The following is a 26,439-nucleotide window of genomic DNA, read 5'->3' on the forward strand; positions in this document are numbered from 1 at the left end:
AGTTCATAGTTAACTCAGGATTAAGATTAAGTTACCTATGTCATCAATAATCGAGATAGTCAGTTTTAAACAGTAAATGGTGTCATAACGTAAAAAAGACTAATTCATGGTTCAGTCTTATGTAAACACTTTACATAGGATGCCCCCACTTTCATGTCTCTACATGAACGATTCAGGATCACCTTGTTTGTATTACAAAGTGGGCCGCATCCATAGTTTCTCTAAATAAGGCGCCTAACCTTTATTCATATACTATAGACTATTTAGGCTATATATACTCGAACTTGATCCACGTTTATGTTTACACATAAAGTTCAAGTTTATTCAAAAAATAGCCTTGGAACTTGATTTATTGGATTTAGGATTATAATATTTAATTTCTCAATAACAACTTTATTGAAACAGAATATGATTACAAACTATGAGTTTTAGGACAAAAAATTCCAACAAACTCCCACTTGGACTAAACCTCCTAGTGGTATGAGAGAAACTAGGGCACATGCCGAATACATACAACTTTTCTTTATTCCTTGTCCTTTATCTCAACAATAGTTTCTTCTATCTACTGAATTGTGTGACTATTTACTAAGCTTTTTAGTTCAAGTTGTCTTCCATATATAATATCATTAGCCTAAATATGCACACAATCATACATAATTATAAATTTACTCATATTAACATTATCATTATTATAAACTTGAAAACTTCAAATTTATCAAAATAAAAATATGTTTTAACAAAACGTACCTTGAAATTCTTTCAACCCTATTAAAAAAACATATAAGTCCAAAACTTTAACAAATTTATAGTTCATATTATGTATCTCAATTGATCACAAACAAAATAAGATTGAACAAATACCCAAGAGATATCTTTTCAATGTTGCATATTTTCATAAAAGCTCGAAAAGAGGTTATAATACTTCTCTAGAAAAACTCGAATATAATATATCTAACTCTCCCCATCTTTTCTCATATATCCTTCACATAGAACAGAAAAATGAAGAAACCATTCACTTTATCAAAAGCATGTCAACAACTAAATTTCAGCTTTAATGTCTATAAACATTTAAACAAAAATGAGCATTGACACAATAATTCACTCTAGGAGACACAATACTCAATCACCTAGTTAAATTTAGGCAAAAAAAAAAAAAAAAAACTGAAAAATTCAAATACCAAATAACAAAATCAGCAAGTTTGAATAGGATGTCTGTCAAACAAAGAAACATTAGTTAATCTTCCTAGAAACCCCAAAACTTATGAGATTTAGATCATTTAACAAACCCATCAACAACTAATGAGTTAACACTTAAGAACCTACCCACACTTGTACTAACGATCTTAAGTGCGGTGAACAATACTCCATAGTCCTTTAGAGTCTAAATTCTTCCAATCAACAACATGGTAATGAAAATTCCATATCAAAACTAATTGGGTAATCACAAAATTTACTAAAATGACCCAATTTCTTACTAACACTTATAAAGGTAGCCTTAATCTTAACGGAAAACACCTTAACGATTTTCAACTTCGAAAACAAGCATCCACCAACATGGTTCATTCGAAAATAGCACTGGGATTAAATAGATACTCAATACCCAAACCACAAGGCTTGAAACCTTATCCAAATTTGTGTCGAACGCCAAAGTTTTACTCCTTCTCAGCTAAATAGTAGCTAAGTCTTTCCAAGAACACTAATTTAGCATCCAAATTTTATGGGTACTGATTAATTCAAGTCGAAACTCAATGGGTACTAAGACCCACTCAATAAAGTTTAAAATCTCACCCAAGTTGTGCCAAAATGTCCAAATACGACTTTTCAAAGGGCTGGACAGTGGCTCAAACACTTCTAAAACTCGAATCTAGCGTCGAAAAGTAATGGGTAATGTTAAACTCAAGTAAAGTAATGGGTATTCAAAATCACCTAACAAACTAATCCCAAAACACAAAAATCTTACTCTAGAAGTTGAATTTGTACGAAGAATGGAGACAGACCATGATGGGCTTGATCTCCAGCGAGCTACTGCGTGCGGCGGCTGGGATTCACCGACGAGTTCAGCGGTGCAAGGGGTATTGGGTGGTGGCGTCGACTGAAGAAGAGAAATATGAGAATTTTGGGTGTGTCGTCGACGAAAAGTCGTGTTGTTTTCTGCGTGCGTGAGAGAGGGAGAGAGAGGGTTAGTGGACGGGAGGAAAAATCGAGAATGAGGTGTGGATCTTCCACGAAGAAGAAGAAGAGGAGGAGGAGGAGGTAGAGAAAGGGTTTGGAGATATTTTATAAGTTTTATTTTAATAAATAAATTATTTAATGTTTTTAGAATTAGTGAAAAATCTGATTTTAATACACTTTTGATTTAAAATGAATTTTATTTTAATAAATTAAATGAATTATATTTTGTATCTTTCCTGACACCAAATAACTGTCGCGAAAAGTGAAATTCGAAAAATTCCGTCTTTTCCCGCATAAAACACGCAATTTTAGCTTTTGTGACAGTTTTTTTTTCCTCTCTTCAATTTTGGAATATACATCACTGTCGTAATAGATACATTTTATTATAGTTGTAGTGTAGAGTAGAAGTCAAATTGTACCAAGTAAGATTAAGAATTTGTACAAAAAAAAATATATATATATATATAGTTAAAGAATAGGATTTAGTAAAGGCTTAAGCAATGTGTACTTTGTCAGAGTATATGTTATTAACATCGTGGTATTTTAAGTAATAGATTTTTAAGTGTTTCTAAATAAAAGCTTCAGCAAAGTTTAAGTAATCTCTTATTATGCTAAAGATTGAATAAGCATGAGGCAAGCATTATAAGAGATTACTTAAAGCATGAGCAAGTAAAGATGGGAGCATGATTATTTAAAGTTAATGTGTGTCTACAAGTAGTATTACACAAACTTATTATAAGCATGGTATGCATCATCATAAACCCTAGACATACAAAAATTTGTTTGAGCCCTTTCGGGAAGATAATTATATCAAACATGAGTTGAGTATTTTGAGATAGTATCATATTTTTATGTGCACGTTGATTTATTCCATTATTAATATCGAGTATATTCCATAACAATGCAGTCATCAGAAGTACTGAACAAACTATGACATAGAGAGATTACTACTACTGTGTGATGAACAATTCTATTTCAGTGCGAGCACTAAGTGTATCAATTTCAACAAGGCTATCATTGTTTCTATTGATTCAATTATACTACAACGGAGTCAAGTTGGAATCCACAACTCATTAAGATTATCATTGTCTGAATCAATCCAATTAATCACAATGGGTCAAATGAGTTGTAAAGTACCCACATCAACTGATGTATTCATTAGGATGCGATGACTTAGATAACTTAACTGATGTATTCATGAGGAGTAGAAATATTGTATTTTTTTTCTTTGATTATTGTTTGCCCATTTGGGTTTTTTAGCAAGATTTTTAATGAGGTAGTTATTTGTATATAAAATAAAGAACTTTTTTTTTCTTCACTCGGATTTTTTCCATCGAAAATTTTTTATAATAAGGTTTTAACGAGACATTTATTTTATATAATATGAATATCTAAGGGAGATTGTTGTAAATATAATTATATATTATAAATGTGCAAATATCCATAACCTACATAGATTACCAATTGTCGTAGCAATTCTCATTCATTGTAACATTCGTCCTATTGAATTCCATGTTGTAACATATATTATGATATATATATATATATAAAGGTGTGTGGTGCCTTTGTTAGACACATCATAATTGAGTTCAATTATTTTCTATACTTTCTCTTTTCTCGTTTGTGTTGTTTCATTAATCTTATCCGTTTCTTTGTTCTTATTTCATAATAATAATATATATATATATATGATATATCTCTTTTTTTAAGAAATCTATGATATATACATCATGTTATATAGATGAGAAAATATTTTTTTTTTAAAGATCACATTTTTATTTTTTGATAATATCTTTAAAAAAAGATTTTCTTTTTGAAACAATTGCATTTTTTCTCACTAATATCTACTCAGCCTTAAATAAAGGATTGTTTTTCTTAAAAAAGATTATGTATGAAAATTATTTTTTATAAAATTGAATGAGGATTTTAAAACAAAATCGAAAATATTCACGATGATGTGTATAACAAAAGAAAAGAAAAATTCATAAAATTCATGAAACTCGTACAACTTAGTTATTTTTTTCATAAATTTCAAATTTTTCCTTCTCAAATTTCTTCATCTCTTCTTCCAAAATTTATTTCTTCATCATCATTTCTCATCTTCCAGGTCATTTTTATCATAGACAATATTTTTTTCTTTATTTTTTTACATTTATCAAGTATCATGTCCTTCTTCTTCCTCTTTTTTCTTCTTATTCTTTTTTCATTATCAAACATAGTACAAGATCATTTAAACTCGGTACAAAATAATTTAGACTTTGTGCAAGATCGTTTAATCAGGGTACAAAGATTGTTTTTCGCATATGTGATCGATTAATCAAGGAATATTTTTGTTATTTCATGTTGTGGCTTTATTCCTTTTTCAAAATTGTTCTATAGGGTATAAATATTTTGCATTTTTTCTATTTTTTATTAAAAAACCGTATCTCATTTTCATTTTTCATTTTTTTTAAGTAAGTTATCTCTTTTACATATATATTTTCAAAATAGTGTTTTTTAAGAGAAATTGTTAAAAAGAATATTTGACAAAATATTTACCCTCAATAAAAAAAAATAAGTGTAATGAATTTTGTCTCTCATTGTAGTTTTGTTGTATGAAGTATAAATAGTTTGTATATTTTTTTTATTTTTAAAAAATATTTTTTCTTAATCTTCGTATGAAATTGAGATTCAATAGTTTGAAAATGAAATTTAGACTGAATTAAGTGAAAAGAAATTGAGATTTAGTAGTTTGAAAATGAAATTTAGATTGAACTAAGTGTTAATTAATTTTCAACTTTAAACACATTCAAAATTTTCTTTTCAATTTTAGGAAACACATGCAAAGGTAGGTAGTTTGTGTTGGTTATTTAAGAAAGAGGGTGGTATAATGAAATTAAAGATAAATAAATGAAAGATTATAATAATCGTAATCATCTAAAGATATGGAATCAAATCAATGGCTATAAAGTGAGGATAGAGAATCCAAACTATCATTTAAAAGAACAACTTTTCAATATTTTTCTTTTCTAAATGCCAATGAATAATTTCTTTAATAGGTTTTTTTTTATATATATATATTTATGCTGTTAAATTTAAAATAAAAATTTGGAAATATCCCAAATAACCCCCAACCCACCACCCCCAAGAACGCATAAAATAACATATCCAAAGAACAAAGAATTTTGTGTGAAATAAAGAGGTGGCAAATGGGAATAGCCTTTGGTGGAAATTAATTGAAGAAAGCATATAACAAATTTGGATGGATGGATAACATAACACACACTCCTTCTCTCGCATCTCTTTTCTATTATTATTATTGTTATTATTTTAACATATCTTACTTTCATTTTCTATCTATCAAACCTTTTAAATTTGATCTCATTTTACGTCATTATTTCCCTTTTTCTAAATGTAATCTATCAAATCAAAATACCAAAGAAATCTCTCACTATACTGTCAAAGCAATAAATCAGTACAACCAAACATAACAACGTTAAACCATTACAATTAAGTCTGCCCTACGTACACACCAAACCAAACCAAAACTGCAACAATACCAACACCAACTAAACAAACAAATAAAGAAACCCACAGAGACTTCAACCAATTATCAAAAAATCAAATAAAACCATTTGACCAATTTGATTGATATTTTTTGAAAAGAATAATATTTGTAAACACTAGAATTCCCCAACCTTTACTCAAATGACACACCCACACCAACTCAGCAATCCCCACGTACCAATCCTATGGGATCATGCTTTTGAAGAACAGTACCTTTACCTAGCTTTTACTTTAAGAGCCTTTTAGATTTACTTCTGCCAAATAGTATGTTTAAATATACCTCCCACCCTTTACTATTTGCATATACGTGAAATAATAAGAAGATTAAGCCTAAATTTCGTTCATAAACATTCAAATGTGTATTGAATACACCATCAATTTTTAAGTTAGAAGTTAGAAATGAATCTAGTGTTTAATTGTTGGTGGAACGAAGATAACGCATACAAAAAATTAGAAGTAAAACTAGTGTTTGTATGCTTAATTTTCAAGAAGAAACAATAGGGTGAATAAATAAGTTTTTTAACATTTAATTGTCTATTTCAAATGTCTCTAAACTTTAAATTTTTCAAATTTCAACTTGGTGGTTAATAATCCTTAATTTATTAAAAATAATCAGTTGATCAGTACATAAAGTTGTAGATTAACTTAACTCTATTAAACGCACGTACAAAAATCATAACCTATATAATACTTTCAAGGTTCATAAATCATCATCCACGAAATTAAAAATTCGAATACTTAATAAATACATCTAAAATTTGTAAATAACTGTATTTAAACTCATGTTAAATGGCAAAGACACAAAATGGTCGTCTTAAAAAATATTTTAAAATTTTTGTGTGTTATTTTTCATTTTGTAATAAGTAAAATATTTAGGGTTAAAAGTGAAGTGAAATGAGATGTACAACATTTAAAAAAAAAATGAAAATATAATAAAATTTATCGTGGTATCAAATTTGATTGTTGATAGACTACACGTGGTAATGCTAGTAATAGACTTCTACCACTGCTATAGCTATAGTCTATAATAAATAGATTAATTTGAAAAGTTAAATTTAAATTTGGTTAAACATGCAAACAGTAGAGTTTTAGCATTATATTTTAGTAACTATCTTTTTTTTAGAATAAAGAAAAATGAATGAATAATAGATAAAATTTGATAATGCTTGTTTATTAGACATATATTCTTTCCTATTGAACTTGGAAATTTTATTTCGTTAGTTGATTTAAAAAAAGGAACCGCCCAAATCCAAAGTATATAAGCATCTCTCAATCAATGGAATCACCAAATCTTGTGCATATTCATGCAACTAAATCGCTTCACTAACCTCATTCCATTTCTTGGTTACAAAACACACAGTAATATTGTTCCTTTATTCTTCATCATCCTCACCTTTTTTCCACTTCTATCTCCCATTACAATTTTCTCCACCCTCCGACTTAGATTACCTTCAATCTTTTTATTGTATTTTTTATCATCTTTTTTCATACCCTACAATGTTATCAACTAAATTATGTATATATACGTATACGTATGTATATGTATAGTTAAAGTTGAGTCATGAAACTCACTTCTAATTCTGTAATATTTCAGTTGGATTAGGCGTTAATTACTATATACATTGTCGTTAGTTTGTAAAATATGTCATGTGTATACTGTTATACATTTATCCCTTGTAACTTCAAATTTAAAGTTATTAAGTTTTATTAATACGATGCTACGTACATTTGACCATTAATTCATCCTATTTTGTGTTGATGATTGGAGTATAACGTGTGTTGTCTTTTCAAAATCTAGAGTGATATTTTATTTTAAAGTTACTAAAGTTTTGATTTAGTTCTAATTACTAGAGATGGAAGAACTATGAATCGGTTCAGATCGTGCATGAAGTCCAATCAAAACTCAATTGATATTTTAGTTGGATTGATTGAATTTTTGGTCACTAATTTTATTAAATTGAACGACGTCTCTAATCTCTATTAATTGTACATCCTATTTGACTTATTTCCCACTACATTATTCTCTTCGTTAGTATATTTTTGATGATTTCATGAGCTTTCAAATGTATGGTAAAGGAAAAGGGGGTGGTCTTGTCAAATTGGGACCAGGAGGATTCAAAACAAGTGTCCAAATACACAGTTTCTCTTGATTTATAATTGTAAACATAATCAATGAGATTATCAAACCCTTTCTTCTTTATTACATAAGAATATATATCAATGATTGATTACAAAAATTCTTCTCCAATAATTGTCATTTCCATCATTTCATGAAATGTACATTGGGTATTGGGTATTCAAGTTATCACTTTTTCAAATTACATATCTAACTATTATTAAAAGAATTTTTACAGTACCAATTATCATTTTAAAGATTTGAAAGTTTGATTATTTATTTTAAAATATTTCAACTAAAAAAAGTAGAGAAGAAAAAAGTTTTCAATAGATATGTACAATGTACATAACTACACTTAAATGGATAGTCATAATCAAAACTGAGTATTTAGAAATAAGATTAAAAATTTAAGAATATTGGAGAAGTTCGTTTAGACTAAGAACTTTACAATTTATTAATAAATAAATAAAATAAAGTTATTCCAACCAAACATATGTGTATTTTCAGTAAGGTATGTGCAAAATTTATATTAAGAAGTTGGTTGACTTGAAAGAAGAAGAAAAAAGAGGGGGAAAAGTGGAAGTTCTGTAAAGTTGAAGAAAATGAGAATTATAATTATATTGGAGAAGTTCAATTAAAATTTAAGATCAAAAGAAGACAAGGTTAGCATGAAAGTTATAGACATGAGATTGGAAGTTTCTTTTTACATTTTTTTTTTCTCTGAGTACATATATACATGCAAGCATGAAAGTTAGAATAACTCAAATTTGTAAATTAACCCTTTTTAAATATTCTTTCAATTTCCAAACTTTTGAGATTTTTAATAACGTTGTTTGTTTTTAATATAATGAGGGATAGAAAAAAATTAAACCATATAAACTGATCAAATGCAAATATTCAAAACTATATTATTCATTTATTTTTTTTTAAAAAAATAAAATTGTAGGTGAAGCTGAACTTTTTTAAGAAAATGACAAATTTTAAAATTTGAATTTTATATAGGCGATTAATAATGTTGTATTTGTGAAAAATAAGAAATGACAACTTAGAGAGAAAAGTTAAATAGATTTAGTGAGATGTTACTGTCATTTTCTCTACATCTCCTTTCTTCCTCATATTTCTTATAAAGTTAAATAGAATCTTTAAGACTTTTCAGTTCCATAAATTAATTTAGCCTACTGCTTAAACAAATGTTACAATTTTAAAATAAAATAACTTCAAAAAAAGCCTTACACTTTTTATCATCCAGTAAGTTCCCTATCCCTACTGTCACAAATTGTATTCAAATAGTACAACAAAAGATCGATAATTTATAAAATAATGAACTTTTACTAAAAAAGAAAAAAGAACTCTTATGCATGTAAACTATTGAGAAGTTAATTGGTGCGAAATTTTGCTTTTGAAACTATTGATTAGGAAAAATTTTACATTTCTTTTAAATTAATAAGTGAAATAGTTAAAAATTGAAATGATGGTTAAATTTAGTATTGAAATAGTTACGCCGCAACGAGGGGAGTATGACATCAAATGGATGTTTTTCTAAGATAGAGAGAGTTTAAAATTTAAAGGACAAATAATAGAAAAAATCTGATAGTTGATATAGAGAATAAAATAAAAGATTGTGAAAGGTTTATATGATAAAAGAATTAAAATATATAAAAATAATAGTGTGTATGACTATCTTTGGACTTTTGCCTACAAAAAGTCTTCTCTATAAATACAATTCCTTGGAATCCCTTTTCTTCTCATTAGCTTTTGCTCTATTCCATCGTCTTTCTTCAATACAACTTTCCTTTTCTCTTTCAAAACATATCACCCAAAACCATTGATAACCACAAAATGCAATACCAAGCACAACAACAATACGGAGCTTCTGCTTCTTCTTCCTCCTCCTATTCTGCCAACGATCCGATGCGTCGGATAGAGCGTATGGCGGCCGAGAACGCGGTGGTCATGTTCAGCATGACTTCATGTTGCATGTGCCACGCTGTCAAACGCCTCTTTTGTGGAATGGGAGTTAAGACTACAGTGTACGAGCTAGACGAGGACCCGAGAGGAAAAGAGATAGAGAAGGCTTTGATGCGTTTAATGGGAAGCTCCTCAGCTGTTCCCGCCGTCTTCATCGGTGGGAAACTCATTGGCTCTATGGATAGAGTCATGGCCTCTCATATCAATGGCTCCCTCGTCCCTCTCCTGAAAAGCGCCGGCGCGCTTTGGCTTTAAAACGTCTTCAGCGTATGTATCTTGACATATGTCGTTAATGTGCCTGTTTTCTTGACCCAGTTGAGATATGTTTGTGTTTTGCAGTAAAAGAAAAAAAATGTGAATTAAGAAAGTTGAAAAGAAGAGGAAGAGGAGAGTGTTGGGTACTTGTAATAATTAGCTCCCTCCTCTGAAAAAATAAAAAAAAAAGAATAACAGTTTTTTTTCTTTCTTGTTTATTATGTGTTTTTGTTTATGAAAGTTTGAAAAATTGTTTGCCTTTTCTTTATCTCAAGAGACGGGTTTCTTTCATAACCCATTTAGCAAATTATTCTTCATTGCATCATAGATATAAATGGATATGATTTGGATTCGAAAATGCATACAGAGAAAATAGTTGCATGGCAAAAGAAAAAAAAAGGAAATCAGGTTATTAAAATAATTTTTTAAAAAAGGAACATATTTTTAGTAAGGTAAGAATTTATCCATGAGAATGGATAACTACCAAGAAAAAAAAAAAGGGAAAAAGGTGTTAAAGAATATAATTAAAACATTAGTTTATGAAAACCCATAATAATTTAAGCATTTAAATTGTAAAGGAAAAAAATGTATTTTAAAGCTTTTTTTTTTTCTTTAATGTAATGGTAATTTAATAATAATAATAATAGAACAGACAGAATCTAAAAGAAGCTAGAAGAGAGAGAGCTTTGTCGTCCTCCTTGTCTGCAGATTTGAGTCTCAAATTCAGCCACCGCCACCGTAGGAGATAGTCGGAATCTGGTGGGAGTTTATGTTTTTTGTTTTTTGGGTTAAGGTGGTGGCCGGTGGGAAACATCCGTACAAAATGTGGAACCCACTACTCTTTCTGTTTTAACCATTGTTTTTTCTTTTGTTATTCTACATATGTTTTTGGAGCCGCACTTTAATTTGGTAGATTTTTATATATTAACTACACTAATGATTCGGATATTAAACAATATTAGTGTGTTAAAAGCTTGAATCCTCACCACATGACCTTCTCATTTTACTAGGTAAAATGCATCCTATTTATTCAACTATTCTCTTGCTTTCTGACATTGTGATAGGTAAAATATTGAATAAGTTTAATCTACATATGAGCTATGGAAAATCAAAGATTCAATTGGAGTTCTGCTAATTAAACTCGCAAGAATGACACTTCACTTTAAGAAAGTTGATGAAAAATATATACAAACTGATCTAGATTTAGTTCTTTATAAATAGGATAAGTTTCAAGTGCAAAGTATGTTTAATTATATAAATCATAGTATGGCGACTTAGAAGGTATTTTGTGTGTTTGGTTAGCATCATCGCATCCACCTATGTAGTTTTCTTGGCTTCATAAAGGATTGTTATAGTCTTCATCCACTAAAACATGGATGTTAGAAATTATAGTGTGTTAGCAATATTTGTTTAAGTCCTGTTGTTGACTCTCAGTTTGTCTCTGCTTTCTGTCTACCAAACAGAGGGTTTTTGTTTCTGGAAATGTTGATCCTGCAAAATATATATTTTCTTTATGTTGAAAATTCTGTCTGCAAGGGTTTTCTTTTTGGTACAATTCTTGTCTTTTTCGTGCACCATCTTTTTGGAAACGGGGTTGCTCTTTTGTGTTGTTTGTGCACATTTAAAGAAGTTTTGTTTGGCATTGGAGGCTGGTCATTTTGAAAATGAATATCGAGTGTCATTGTCATGTGAGGTTTTTCATCGCAGGTGTTGTGTGGATCTTTGACGAAATGAAGATCATATATTGCTTCAGGGTAGTGATTCACTCCATGTTCTATTGTTTTCATGACTTAACTTATTGAGAACGATTTCTCAAGCTAAGGGGAGTTTAAGTTATATTTAAGTAGAGTAGTCTACACTTGAGAGGGGAAAGATAAAGTTGTAGCGAGACTCACAGCTTAAAGGAAAAGCTTAAAGTTGTATTAAGATGGAGTCTCCAAGGAGCCTAAGTAGGTTTTTTTTTACTGATATTAATACTTAGAAAAAGCTCAGGTCACCAAGAAGAGAATGCTAAGTCACGTCTAAGGGAAGTGGATTAATGACTGAGTGATTAAGCTTTACATGGGACACTATAATCATGTTGTAGTTACACATAAGTACTACGCGCTATAATTGCTTATATTTATATTAGTGTAACCCTTTACTTCTTAGATGTAGGTGATGTTTTGTTGAATTGGGTTAATGATAGGATGATTTTCTTATGAAGTATAGGTATTGTTAAGCCTACATTCTCCTATCATAAAAGAAATTTATAATACCAACCTACACTCTTATCGCTATAAAGATGTAACAAAAGTAGCAAGTTTGAGTTCATGAATCTGCTGAGAATCTTGTTTAAGTTTCTTGCATCAAAATTCAATAATTCAATGAAGGGAGGGGAGGTGTTTGTTGCTAAAAAAAATGTAAAATGTAAAATGGCAAATGTAAAAGTAAATTGTTTTAGTTTTTTCTATTGCTGGAAGACAATATTTATTTTTAAAAAATCTCAGTTTTGATAAAATTGGGAATAGGGATATTAGGTTGAACTTTTTTCGTGGAATTAAAATGTAGAATTGTTAATTAATGCAAACCACAACGAATTAGTCATAAAAGATCTAATTGCTCTAATTTATTGAACATATAAGAACTGCTCTTTGTTCAAACTAAATTCTTCAAAAGCACTTTTATCGTTAGCGGTTTCCATGCCCATTCAAATTTGCATTAAGATTTTAGGTAGGAATGAATGTTGTGATAATCTAATGATTGGCTAGCACTAATCTTGGTTGATAAAACTAATATGTATCCAATTAGAATAATACATGCAAGATCGAAAAAAAAAACTCCTTTTTTTAATCAAATTAGGAGCTCTCTTTCTAATTTTATCTTTTAACTAAGGATACTTACTCATAACTGAAAACTCATATGAATCTAGTTGTTTCAAGATTTTATGGTCATTGGAGGTGCCTTATGCTCTACGTTTTCATCATGTAGTCTACTTCTATACCAAACATGGTTATCTGAAAGATAGCGTTAATGTTCCATGAAAGTTATTTTTCCTCTTATCTCGAATGACGATCTTGTTGGAACTTATGTCCTAAAACTTGTAGATTGTAAGGATAATTCATTGATCGTTATTAATAAAGTGTTATTATTATAATTTCAATAAATGTTATTGATTATATTATTAATTTTGTTTTAACAACCTAAATCCAATAAACTAATATTCTAAGTTGTTTGATGAGTCTTGAACAGTATGTAGAGACATACAATGATGATGTTCTAGATTAGCTTAAAGTGTCTGTAGTATAGGGATAAGGTTGGGTACCTTATCCTGGTAATACTATGGAAACAACTCACTTTTTATTTGATACAAATGCAATGATCCAATGTGTCTGTGTAGGTGACATGGGAGTGAGAATATCCTATGCAATGAGCTTGCATAAGATCGGACCATGAAATAGTAACCACTACATGTAACTCCCTTAACTAGTTAGGTTTCTATTTTATTAGAATAACCTAGGTAACTTAATCTTAATCCTAAGTGTATTATAAACTTCTGTTCGCAAGAGATTGTCCTTTAATTTGTACGAGTGAGAATGACTAAATTTCTGACTCAATATGCTTATCATTTTGGAGACAAGATCGAGTGGGGAGCTGGAAACATAATTATACAAGATGGAATTCACTCATTCTCGACTTTAGGTTAAGTAGACGAATGTTCTCTTAAATGGTGTCTTCGGAACTTGAACAAATGACCATACTCTCTCTATGACACGAGAGGGGTTTCTGTTTATTGGTTGGACCATAAACAAGTTGTTTCATTAGAGGAGCACTGATAGGGTTTGACCTAGCTAGTGTTACGAACACTCGTGAAGGACTAACTTACTATTATTGGTCTATATCCATGAACATAGAAATATATCTACAATGAGAAGAGCTCAGCTGTGAGTTTTTAGTGGAGTGTACATACAGTTAACGAATATTAATTAATGTAGTTAATGAATTCAGCCAATTAATCTCATATCATTGTAGCTTCTAATTTGTAGGTCCATTAGGTCTCATTCTTAGCTCGTAAAGGGTAATGAGATTTATTTATATCAGTTGTAACTTGAAATATTCAAATTTACTTTGAGAATTAGTATATTACATCGTAATACATTATAATATAAAGTTTGTATTTTAATTTAACTTTATTATATAAATTTAATTTTGGATATGATTCAAAATTAATTTATGAGAGATAAAATATTTAAATGAGTTCAAATATTAATTTAATGTGAATTGAATTCATATTAAATATATTTGTTAGGAGAGAAATTTATATATGAATATGATTCAAATTTAATTTAAGTTAAATATAATATATTTAATTTCGCTATTAATTATATTGCGTCAAACTAAGTAAGTTTTTCTCTTTCTAATCTATAATTAGAAAACATGTTTAGCCTTTAAGTTATAATAAGAAAATTAGTTTCTCTATTATTTGCCAATGTATTGTTATTTTGGGATTCTCAAATTAAATTGAGCAATAGTTCTATAAAGTCTTCCTCTGCGTAGAGCTTTTATCACTTCAAATCTATCTCTCATGCATATGGGACATGTTTGCTACCACTTCGCACCCCACTTAGTTAGGTCACCATATGTTGGGATGTCATTATTTGTCCACAACAAGGTTGCATGCAACTAATACATACACACAGCAAAAGTCCACACAAGGTTGCATGCAACTAATATATACACACACCAAAAGTCCACAAAATTTTCAATTCCTCAATGGTTGTAGGTACACATCAATTTTCCTGTCAGGAGATTTTGGACCAGAAATGAGCATTGACATGAGAAGTTTGACTCTTTCATGCATTTTCATAGTGGCAAATTGTAAGGAATTAACACCACATATCACATTTTGTACGAGGTACTCATAGGACTGAAAGAATTAAATCAATTTAAAGTTAACACCAGACGAACATACCGTGGATCTGAAACAAAATTAGGAAATTTATAATCAAAATGCTTCCATCCCTCTTCATCAGATGGATGTCTCAAGACATCCTCTATTTTCATTTGTTTATCCTTATGTCATCTCATGTCTGTCGAGCTTTCTTGCAATACAAATAAGCTTTGTAATCCCGACATCAATGAAAAGTGGCATAATACTTTTTGTGATATTTTTTTCCTGATCTGTTAGAACTAACCTTGTACTGAAACTCACCACAAGTTGGACACTGCTACAAATCCCCAAACTCTTTTCAGAACAATATACAGTCATACTTAAAGGCATGAATAGTTTCGTATCCCAGGTTCAACTCACACAGTTTTTGTTTTGCTTCATAGAATGAACTAGGAATATTGGTACCATACATTAGAAACACATGTTTTATTATATCAAACATCATGTCGAAGAACTTGTTGCTCCAACCATTGAGAACTTTCACATGCATCATCGTAACAAAAAAGTTGGGGATGAAAATTCTGAACAGTCTAGGTATAGCTCACTACTTGCTTTGTTTAATAACTCCTAAAATACCACGTTTGTTCTATCTTCTTCTAAATATACCCCACTATTAAACGACATTTCATTCTCTAAATCTTCCTTCATCTCTTCTATGTACAATATTAGCTTGGAAATCATGTTGTAAACCCTAAATCCTAACGAACTTAGATTTTTTTTAAGAACTTGAAAGGGGTTTGATTTTAGGTGTCATGGTAACTAGAAAAAGGGAAGGTTGAGTTGTTAAGGTTTAAAAAGTTAAAGATGTGAATTTGAAAAAGAAGAGAAAATTTGGCTAAGTATGGAAGTTTGGCATTTTGCCTTTGGATGAGGCGTTTAGAGGTTTTTTTGGGTGGCCAATAGGGGAATAAAACCTCTGAAGAGGTTAGTGTGGACGTATAGGATGCTTTCTAAGCGGCAAAGGACTAGAAGAAAAGAGGTTATCTTGGCATTTGTTGTGTAGCCGAGAAGAGTAGGAAAACCTCTAAGGTTTGGCATTTTGATTGAGGGCTAGGCGAGAAGAGTAGTTTGAGAGGCTATTTGGATATTTTTTGTAGGCAAGAAAGCTTGGTTAAAGGTTAGTTGGCGAGAAGACTTGATGTAGAGGGATGTGTTTAGAGGTTATCTTTGCGTTTTGTGTATGGTCGAGAAGGAAAAAAAGTGAACCTCTAAGGATCAGTGTTTTGGTTGTTGGCTAGGTGAGGAAAGTGCTTGAGAGGTTGGTGAGGCATTAAGGTTGGCGAGAAGACATGGTTTTAAAGGTTATTTTGAGCATGACCATGAGTTTGGAGGTTTGCGACAAGGCTAGAGAGGTTGGCTGGCAGTTTGGCTTGGCGTTTTGGCATGTCCTTGATATTTTTCCATTTTTGGGTTAGACGTATTTTGAGTGGAGTTTGGCAAGATGGGGAAGAAGTGGAGTCGATTAAGTGAATTTCAAGTGTCATATGCATACATAGGTTAAATTTCGGCTGTAGGAGGTATCAATAAAGATTCATGCAGACTTTAATATAAATAGGTCACTTCAGATGAACATTTTCTCCAAACTACTTGTGTGTTTTGACTAAAATTGATCTAAAAAGTTCACAAATTAAGTCTGTTTTCTAATTTTGGGCTAACTAAGGAATTTGAGAAAGGGAAGGTTGAGGTTGAGTGGAGAGAGAAGAGAAAGGTCATTCTCGAGAGAAATATGAACAATGTTCACTTCTAGGGGGCTATAGAGTTCATCACAAAAAACAATTGTCTGCAAATTTGAAGTAAGACATTTAAAACAATTTAGAGCAACTTTGTAGAATAAAGTATTTTCATTTGAGTTTTGGATTTTATGTTATAAAGATTTAAAAGATAAGTAATATTTGGCTGAATTATGAGTTTATGGGCAGTAGAGGTTGTTGGCCGAGTGTCAGAGGTTACTCGGCAAGATGGACATGTATTTTAGGTTAAAGAAGGTTAGCATTGCATTTAGGATGATGTTGGATGCACGACCTGCGTGCAACGAGCGTGTGGCCAAGGAAGCACGCGATGAAGGCTACACGAGATGTCAGACACACGGCCAGGTGAGGCGCAGTGCGTGCCTGTGTGTGAGGTTAGCACGCAGGCTTTGCCAGGGTGGGTGGCAAACCTCTTGCGAGGTTAGTGTGTGGCCAAGTGAAGCGTGCAACGTGCTTGTTCGTGAGGTTAGCACGCAGGCATGCCAGGGCTCGCGAAAACGTCTTGCGAGGTTAGCGCACGGCCAGAGATCCGCCACCCACCCCATGCACACTAGCCATGTCAAAAGGGTGTTTTTGGGTTGTTTTGATATTTTGAAAATTTTTAAGTAGAGCTCTGATGATTTCATGATTAAATGAAATTAATTGGAGTTCTTTTCAATTCTTTCAGAATAAGAAGATATCAGACAAGTCTGCAGACCAAAGGTTTGAGCTTCGAGCAGTGAGTGATAAAATAAGTTTAAATTAATTTGTAAATTTTATCATTTATCAAATGTTTTTATGCATACATTGATGTATGAATGTTTGAGTTTACTGATTTACGAGCATGTTTTAAAAAGTGTTAAAGTGTGTTATTTAGAAATAATTTAAAGCATGTATTTGTGGTTAAGTCTATTAATATTGCAAGCCATGTTTTACGAGTATGCTTGAGTTCTCATTTAGTAAAGTTTTCTGTTTTAAGAAAGATATTTGAAAAGCATGAGTTTAATGAGAATGGTTTAAAGAGAAAACCATGGTACTCTATATACCAAGTACTCGACGATCAATGTGCATAGAAATTTAGGGGTAAAGGGTTGAGCTGAACACTTAGCTGCTACCACCAAGTTTAGGCAAGATAGTATGATCAACGCTCTGCTATCTTGACCGAGAATATAGATCAAGCACGGTAGGTCGAGCTAGTTACTACCGTGATCGAGTTTCCTGAGTGTATAGTATACATAAATAAAAGAGTACTTGAATGTTAGAATATTTGTAAGACAAGTAAAAGTTTAGTTTAAAGAGATAATAAAGATTTTATACTCATATAAGTTTATGAAAAAGATTAAAGTTATTTTGTTTTAAAATATATTTTATAAAATCATCACTCACTAGGCTATTTAGCTCTCCCTTTGCAAATGTTTTCTCACTTTCCAGGTAAAGGTCGTGATCTGCAAGTCTGACCATTGTCTCCAAGTCTGTTGTGCAAAAGTTGTAGATAGTTTTACTGTTGTTGGTTAGTACTTAGGCTTATCCATGTTATGTACATAAGTTTTGATAAGAGGTTAAGCAAGTTGTAGTTTCTATTTGGTTCTAAAAAGGATAGTCTGGATGTAATGACATTTAGCCTAAACTTTTTTTGTTCTATGTAAAGAAGTTTGTGTTAGTTATGTTCTTCTACTTTTCGTTGTGTATGTTTTATTCAGCATGATTAAATATCTATAGTTAGGGTCAATTGGTGTTGTTTAGGGAAGGATAACGACGTTGGTTGGCTTCACGTCACATTTCGAGTCAAGCAAGCAGGTGCTCGGGGTGGGGTGTGACACATGCAACATACGTATCCAACATTTCATTTTCTTTAGGAAATGAGTTACTACTAGTTCCTTCATCAAAAGGATTACTACTACTCATTCATTCATCAAATCTTTGCATACCTCTGTGAAAGTTTATAGGCTCTCCATGATACACCTAGTCTATATATGAAGGACTATTTCAGTGGTTAATAGATGTTGCTCCACACCCTCAACGCGTCTCAATTTGAATTCATACATCTTTTGTGCAACTATTGACGCATGCATGCATGCATGGACACCTTATATGTCCGCAAACTATTGACGTGATATTTTGCAACCTCTAAAAATTGAAAAACTCTTTCTCTTTGTACTCAATCAAAAACCTATTCATAAGTTTCATCCAACTCTTGTCCATCTCGTTAAAAACCCTAAAACATAAATAGGTTGGTCTTCTATCTCTCCTCTCAAATACTCCACCACTTTCTCCATGAATAAGTATGCTCAATCTCCCAACTTGCACTGAAGTTAAGTTTAAATCTACTTAACAGTTCTAGCATATTTAATTAAAAGCTACCTAAGAATCATCAACACTACTAACAGATTATAAATTAATATTGACATAAAAAACTAGACTACCATAACTACATGATAGTCGTAAAATAAGTTAACCACAAATTACGTCAACCTTTTTAATTACAAGCTATCTAACACATTCAAATTCAATACTAAAATCTAAAAATAATTTGAAATTTGAAATTAAATTTGGATACATACATTATAACAATACATAATATCAACACATAATATCAATACACACATTACATACAAACATTTTTCTAATACATAACATACATTTTAATCTAAATCCTAAAAACATACATTATATAATATATATATATATTCATTTTTCTAATTTTTCTTTTAAAAAAAAAAAAAAACCTTGATTGAGAGATGAACGGGGGTGAGCGACAATGGAGGACGGTGGGCGGCAGAAAACCCTAGCGATGACGCGACGAACGACGGATGGTGAACAGCGATGGCGAAGGGCGAACAAGCTCTCGGCCTCTCTCACTTTTTTTTCTCTTGTTTTCTTTTGTTCTCGACCTTTCCCAACGCAGCTTGAAAATGTCGGGCAATACGTCTTTTTCTGTTGCCACATAAAGTAAAACATCGGTGTTAGTGTAGACCAAAGTCAACGTTTCACTAATGGCGTGGAAGAAAACTAAACATTAACATTATTCCAACTTTAAATAATTAAATATTTATTCCAACTTTCTTCGACGTTTCTGTCCTCGGCGTCGGGGAACGTTTAATAATAAAATCACAATTTTATTGTTTTTCAACAGATTTTCCTTGGACGTCAACAAAAACTTGGTGATCAATATTTAAAAATAAAAAATGTGGAGCAGTCTCAACATCTTGAAGAATGACGTCGGGGTTGCTCCCCTAAATCGACGCCTCTTGGCTTGCGTCAAGGACTCGAGAGTGGTATGTTGTGCCAATGTTTTGTTTCCTGGCGTCTTTCTCGATGTTAGAAATCCCTAGTTTTTTGTAGTGACGCTTACATCTCATATAATAGTTATAAAAGAGGATGTATGTCCACTATTACTAAAGTAAGACACCTAACTCGTATCCATTTATTGCAAAGGTTTTAGGTTATAACTTGAACATAAACTATTATTATATGTCAACCAACTACTTTTTCGATGTGACATCATACAAGTTTGGAACTTAATTCATTAGGTCTGAATGAATGTAATCTAAATATCAAATAAAATACTTCTTATTTAATTAGATATATAATTTGTATTATCACAGTGAGATACGTGAGATTTAGGACACCAAATCAAACACTATTTTTCTTTTTGTGTTTAAGACATACTTATTTTAAAAAATAATATCCAAAAACACTAAAATTAGGCCTTTTAGAAAAATAATAAATTATTGTTTTTTTATTCTAAAATTTTGTTTAGTATTGAATGAAAACAAAAATATTGAATTAAAATCAAACTTTTCTTTGAATAGAATAAGAAAGAAGAAATTGTTTTTATTTAGTATTGAATTGTTTGATAAAACAAAATTTGGATCATAAATGAAATGAAGGCTGAATTTTTGAAGGTCAACTATAAGTTTTGTATGAGTGAATTGAATTGAATTGTTAATAAAAAAGAAAAGAAGAAGAAGAAGAAGAAGAAGAAGAAGGAAAATGGTTTGAGTGGAGATTGGGTCAAAGGCTTGGGGCCGCCGCGTAGAAAGATGTGAAAAAGGTGGGAAGGGATCAAAATGGAAGGGGTTGTTATCGGAATGCTTACATTCTCAACAACCAATCGCTTTCTCCCACCTAACACAAACACTCCTCCACCCTTCTTACCATACTCCTTTCCACACCACATCCCACCTCTTCCCCTTCCCCCCCCCCCTACTTTTCACCGACAAACCCCACACACTCAAACCAATCCACTCCACTCCCTCTTTTCGTTTTTCATTTCTCCAATCTTAGACGTTAATACATTTAGTATCAATCAACTTACTTTCATTTCCATTTTTCATCCTTTTCATATTTTCCAGGCTTAAACTTACCAAATCAACTAGTTTTTCTCAACCATCCATCTACTTTTCCATGGTTTAACTTTTTTATTTTCACTTTCTTCAACTTATTCCTGTTCTTTGTTCCTACTCCATATATGTTACCCTCAATTCTCTTGTCAACAAAATAATCACTTCTTTAACTACTTTACATTTCATTGTCTTATACTCACAACTCATGCAAAATCCTAACCACTTACAATTTTATTTCATTTCATTTTCAAACATTTCCACAAAAAACCATCTCATTATAAAATCAACACTAATCAAATCATTTTCAACGAATACACAATTTTAGCACATCTATAAATCGACTATATCTCTTTTCATAATCGAGTAATCACCAATTTTTTGTTTTCTTTTATGGATTTTGATTTTTGTAGATGTTTATTAATTAAGTTGAGATTGAGATTGTTTACTATCATATCCGAGGAACTAACCATGGAAAATGAAAATGCAACATAACCAAAAAGTCCAAAATCACACACTTTCACTCTCTTCACGGCTTCTTATGTGTTTGTTGAGTTAATTTTTTCTTTTTTTGTTATTCTAATTATATCCAATTATATTTTTTTGGCACATAAAACTAAGATATATATAATTATTTCCCAAAGCTAAAAACTTTGTAGGGAGAAATTATTAAATTAATTTAATATTATGAATTTTTTAGACGCTTATTGTATATTTAATATTATATTCATGTAATTGCTGTTGACATAATAAATTTATGATGTACCTAAGGTATAATAATTGATCATTTTCCCATTTTCTTAATTTAACAAAATATAATACTTTTTTTAAAAAAATAAAATATAGCACTGAATTTTTGATAGATTTTATAAATAATTTTAATATTTTACTATTTTTTAAAAGGTTCATTTGTAATTTTATTCTGTTTTAGATAATTCTTGTTTTGAAGGGTTTGTTAGCAACTTTTTAAGCAAACTCATTTTTTAAAAAAAAAAAAACAGTAAGAATGAAAATCAACCTTGAAAATATTATATCTTTTAATCATTGTGTTCCAAGATCCAAGATATTGGATATGCAAATAAAATAGAACAACTAAGAAAGATAGATATATGAACAAGATAATTAGAGCAACATTAGTTTTTGACACTATTTTAAAATTTGATTTGATGTGAAATAATTAAGTAGTATAATATATAATTATTTTGTAAGATGTAGTTAAATGTTTTTTTTTTTTAATAAGGATATTTGAAATTGAAATCAACCATAAGAATGATTTTAATCTTTACAAGTTGATATTTGTTTATTTGTTTGTTTGTTTGTTGGGTCGTTATTTTTGTAATCAAAATGGAAGTTGAAAAAAAGAAAAAGAAAAATGGAAGAGATAATGGAAGTTGGGAGCCAATGAAATCAAAACTCGCACGTATCTGAATCTTCTTCTTCTTCTTCTTCTTTTCTTTTTTATTTATTTATTATTAATAAAAATAAAAGCATAGAGAGAAAAAAACCAAAATGAGAAGAAGGATTAATGGTATATTGTGATGGGAGCAAAATCTAGGGTTCTTTCTCATTTCAAGATCTCTTCCCGCGATTCTTTAACCTCTCTCTCTTCTCTTTAACAATTTCTCCATTTAAAAGATAAAGCTTCTGATTCCTTACATCTCTCTCCGCATCTTCTTTACTCAGGTATTCCCTTCCATCTACTCCTTTTTTTCTTTTTCTTTTTTTCTCTCTTTTCCTTTCTCATGATCTATGGTGATGATGCATCTTGTTTATCAATTTCAATTGTATTTAAATCCATTCATCCTCATCAATCTCTTTTCCATTTTCCTTCTTCCGGTTTATTTACTTTCATTCCGTGTTATTCCTGAGTCAATTACGGTCTCAGCTTGTTTTCAGATGCGCTCTTTTTTTCCTTCTTTCTTCGGAATTCCCGGTTTCAGGTTTTGCTGTTTTTAAATTCATCTTGGTAGTGGTAGATTGCTTGGGGTGTTTTGTGTGGGAGGATTTTTCGGGGGAAGCTGCTACTGGCGATGAAGCTGGGTCTTTACTGGTAGACCTCAAATGCCGGACGAAGATTTGATCGAGCTTAAGTTCCGACTTTATGATGGATCGGATATCGGTCCATTTCGTTATTCCCCAACTTCAACTATAGCCATGGTTAAGGAGAGGATTGTTGCAGAATGGCCTAAAGGTCAGTGAATTGGATCATGTTATTAGTTCCATTTTGCTCTTGTGGTGTTTCAGTTTCAATTTGTTGAATTACTTTTGTATGCAATGCAACTGTCGAATCGTAAGCACGTATGCTGTATACTCTGCAGTAATTGTGTCTAATCCAACCTTGCTCTTTCAAAATTTGACTTCCTTGACTTGGGTACCCTCTAGCTCAACTTAGAAGTTGAACACTATCATACGCGAGAAAGACAACTTGTGACTTTTAATAAGAAATAACTGATTTCCCCCCAGCTATGAAGAAATACCGAAAGGTATGGATTCTGCCAGGAGTCTTGTATAGTATGTAAACTCTTCTCATGATGATACACAGAACTAAAGGTTAATCATTACCATCTTTGTCTTTGTTGAACATGCTGGAAATTTTTTTTTTACATTTTTTGGGGGTCTGTTCTGTTATTGGTTACATAAGAGTGAATACAGTGTCCAGCTTTATCTTCATGTCTTCCTTTACGGCTGAGTGAGTTGAAGTGCTATTGCTTCCAATTACTTTGCATCTCTCTATCTCGCTTCATTCTCCCATCCATAGTGAAACTAACTACTGTAAATGTTTTTAATACTTTTTAGATAAGAAAGTTATACCCAAGGCAGCAAATGACGTAAAACTGATCAATGCTGGCAAGATTTTAGAAAACAACAAGACTGTTGGTCAATGTCGAGTGCCTTTTGGCGATCTTCCTAAAGGAGTTATTACTATGCATGTCGTGGTGCAGCCAACTATAGCAAAAGCAAAATCAGGTAGCCATCCTTTAAGTTTTATATGTGCTTCTGCATTACCTTTAATACTCAGCCATTCTACTGATAACTACGTGATGTTATATATTATCTTCGTGTCAGTCATCTAGTATTTGTATGCTCCATTTATTTGGACTTTAGTCATTAGCAAAAGCAAAAAATATTTAAGATTTTGCAGGTAATGGGATATGCCTGATTTATTTATTCATAATTCATAATTGGCATCAATATTGTCGGGGTTTCCAGTGTTGTGATGATAACATGATATCCGTGGGTGAGATTACCACTTAAGTTTAAACTAGTAAATGACAGTGTATACACACACATTACAGCGATTCTGATGATGTATAACATGATTGGGGGCAATTGTAATTTCTTTGATTTATGTTCTAGTTTTTCATTGGTTTTTATCATTGGGTTTGGTCTACTTGGGTGCTTTAACATCCTCTATAAACCGGGATGAATTGTAATTTTACCTTTTGAATGGTAACAAAATTGAGTATTGATGACTTCTTAATGTTGTGTTTATTTGATCTTTAGCTTTTAATTCTTGTAAATTAAACTTTAATTGCTGTGATTAGTTTTTTCATGGATTTGAAATAAATTAAAATTTCAATTGTGTTTTGATGACTTTAAATTTTGGTGTGCTGATGTAACCTCTCTTCTTGTCTAGAAATTGCCTGTGGAGGTTGGCAGTTTATTTCATACTCATAGATGTAGGAGGCAGAATTTTTCTTTTCTTTTCTTTTCTTTTCTTTTCTTTTTTAAGGTTTTAACTATGCATCCGAGAGTTAAGAAATGTGACGGCCACAATACAATGAATAGTATTCCCTCATTTCTTCTCCTTCTCCCCAATTCCTCTTTTAGATCTTCGTTCAGGCCCCTCCTAATTTCTCTCTCATCTGTCCCCCTTTCTTTCTTTGTCCTGTTTTATCTCTTCGATTTCCTCTTATTGAGCTTTGAGGTTTCTATCGTTGCTTATGGGGATGCAACTTGGTTGCCTGTGGCATGAATCATGATCAGATGGAAAGAGGGGAGGAAGTGAAGAATGAAGCATAATCCTTTTGTAAAATGCGTACAATTAGTTTATCCTGTCAGCTTTTGCCTTTCAGTTAAGGACTATTAGGAGCTACTAGCTATTATAGAAAACCGATGCCAAACAAACATATCATAGGAAGAAAGTTTGAAAATATAGCGTACAAATCCGGGCCATTATGTAATTTACCTTAAAGTAAGACATTTGTAGGTATTTTGAGTTTCATGTTTATAGATTGATGGGCGCATTAATTTTTGTTCACATGGGGATTCTTACTCTTTTGTTCCGTGTGCTGACTACTAGACACTTAATTTGTTGTCCACAGAAAAGAAGGTCGACGAGACCCCAACAAAAAACGTATGTTCGTGTTCCATATTGTAGGAAGTACGGATGAATGAATGGTAATGAAGCTTGCGGTTTGCGAGGGGCTGGTTCCAGCCAGCCTAATTGGGGGTCGCATTAAAGTTGTAGCTTGCAAGAGAATATAATATCACTGTATAACAAAAGTTGGAATGCCTGATTAATTACATGGTTCATTTCTGGATGATCCTGCGTGACACGAATATGTAATGTCGTGTGAATCTATATATAGAATGAGTAGTAGTCTGAAGTATGTAATGTAGGTGGGTTTTGATTGTTTCAAAATTATTTTTACAGAAAGAGATGAGGGGTCGACTTTGATCCCGAGATTTGTATGTCATACATCTGAATTCAGCACGTGTAAAAACTAAACCAAACTGGACCTCCCATAATTTCTACAGTTAATGTTTTTGAGTCTTTACTCTTTTTGCTCTTTTCTTTTCGGATTCTTGTTTTTGAAACTTCAAGTCTAATGTACTTTTTAAAATTTATTCGTCTTTTGAAATTTGGTTAAGGATCACCCATTTTGCATATTGATAAGCATGCAAAAATATGTTTCATTTTCATAAATTAAAAACTAAAAAGGATATAGTTGTCAAACGGTTTAAGGTTTATATTTGGTCTCTAAAAAGAAAGAAAAACATGGATTTCAAATTTTGAAAAAAAAAATAAGTTAAAATTGAAAATTTTTTATGCAAAGTTTTTAGGTTTTTTTTTTATAAAAAAAAATAGAACAAAGAATAAATTGAATGTAAATATTTTAATATTTTGTTATATTTTTGACAAATTTCAAGTTCTTATCTTTGGAACAATTGTTTTGAGATTAGGGAGACATAAAATCGACTTAAAAGAATTAAAAGTTATACCTATACCAACAAGGTATAACCCACCTTCCTTTTCGGTGGCTCGATCATAGGAACTCCAAAGAGTTATACTTATACCAACAAGGTGCACCATAGGAACTCCAAAGTTAATCTCTATGTTGAGTTACCTATTGGAAAAAATTTTAAAATGCATGTGAG

General features: G+C 31.2%; 2 protein-coding genes across 6 annotated transcripts; both read left to right on the top strand.

The window, feature by feature from the left end:
• Positions 1–9,576: 9,576 nt before the first annotated feature.
• On the top strand, positions 9,577–10,556 carry LOC101217680 (glutaredoxin-C1). The gene has a single exon (XM_004147957.3). The coding sequence runs from the start codon at positions 9,674–9,676 to the stop codon at positions 10,055–10,057; it is 384 nt and encodes a 127-aa protein (XP_004148005.1). The 5' UTR covers positions 9,577–9,673; the 3' UTR covers positions 10,058–10,556.
• An 11,764-nt stretch (positions 10,557–22,320) lies between these two features.
• Positions 22,321–25,850, top strand: LOC101217926 (membrane-anchored ubiquitin-fold protein 4). 5 transcript variants are annotated; one of them, XM_004147958.3, is made up of 4 exons: positions 22,321–22,740; positions 23,028–23,248; positions 23,854–24,024; positions 25,383–25,850. In XM_004147958.3, exons 2-4 carry the CDS (start codon positions 23,119–23,121, stop codon positions 25,436–25,438), a joined length of 357 nt encoding a protein of 118 aa, XP_004148006.2. In that variant the 5' UTR covers positions 22,321–22,740; positions 23,028–23,118; the 3' UTR covers positions 25,439–25,850. The 5 variants fall into 5 exon arrangements, with proteins under 5 accessions (XP_004148006.2, XP_011651547.1, XP_031737937.1 ...); XM_011653245.2 differs by having other exon boundaries at positions 22,492–22,740; positions 22,998–23,248; XM_031882077.1 differs by having other exon boundaries at positions 22,536–22,740; positions 23,034–23,248.
• Positions 25,851–26,439: the final 589 nt, after the last annotated feature.

This window comes from Cucumis sativus, chromosome 3 (assembly GCF_000004075.3).
Source record: "Cucumis sativus cultivar 9930 chromosome 3, Cucumber_9930_V3, whole genome shotgun sequence".
Taxonomy (NCBI): domain Eukaryota; kingdom Viridiplantae; phylum Streptophyta; class Magnoliopsida; order Cucurbitales; family Cucurbitaceae; genus Cucumis; species Cucumis sativus.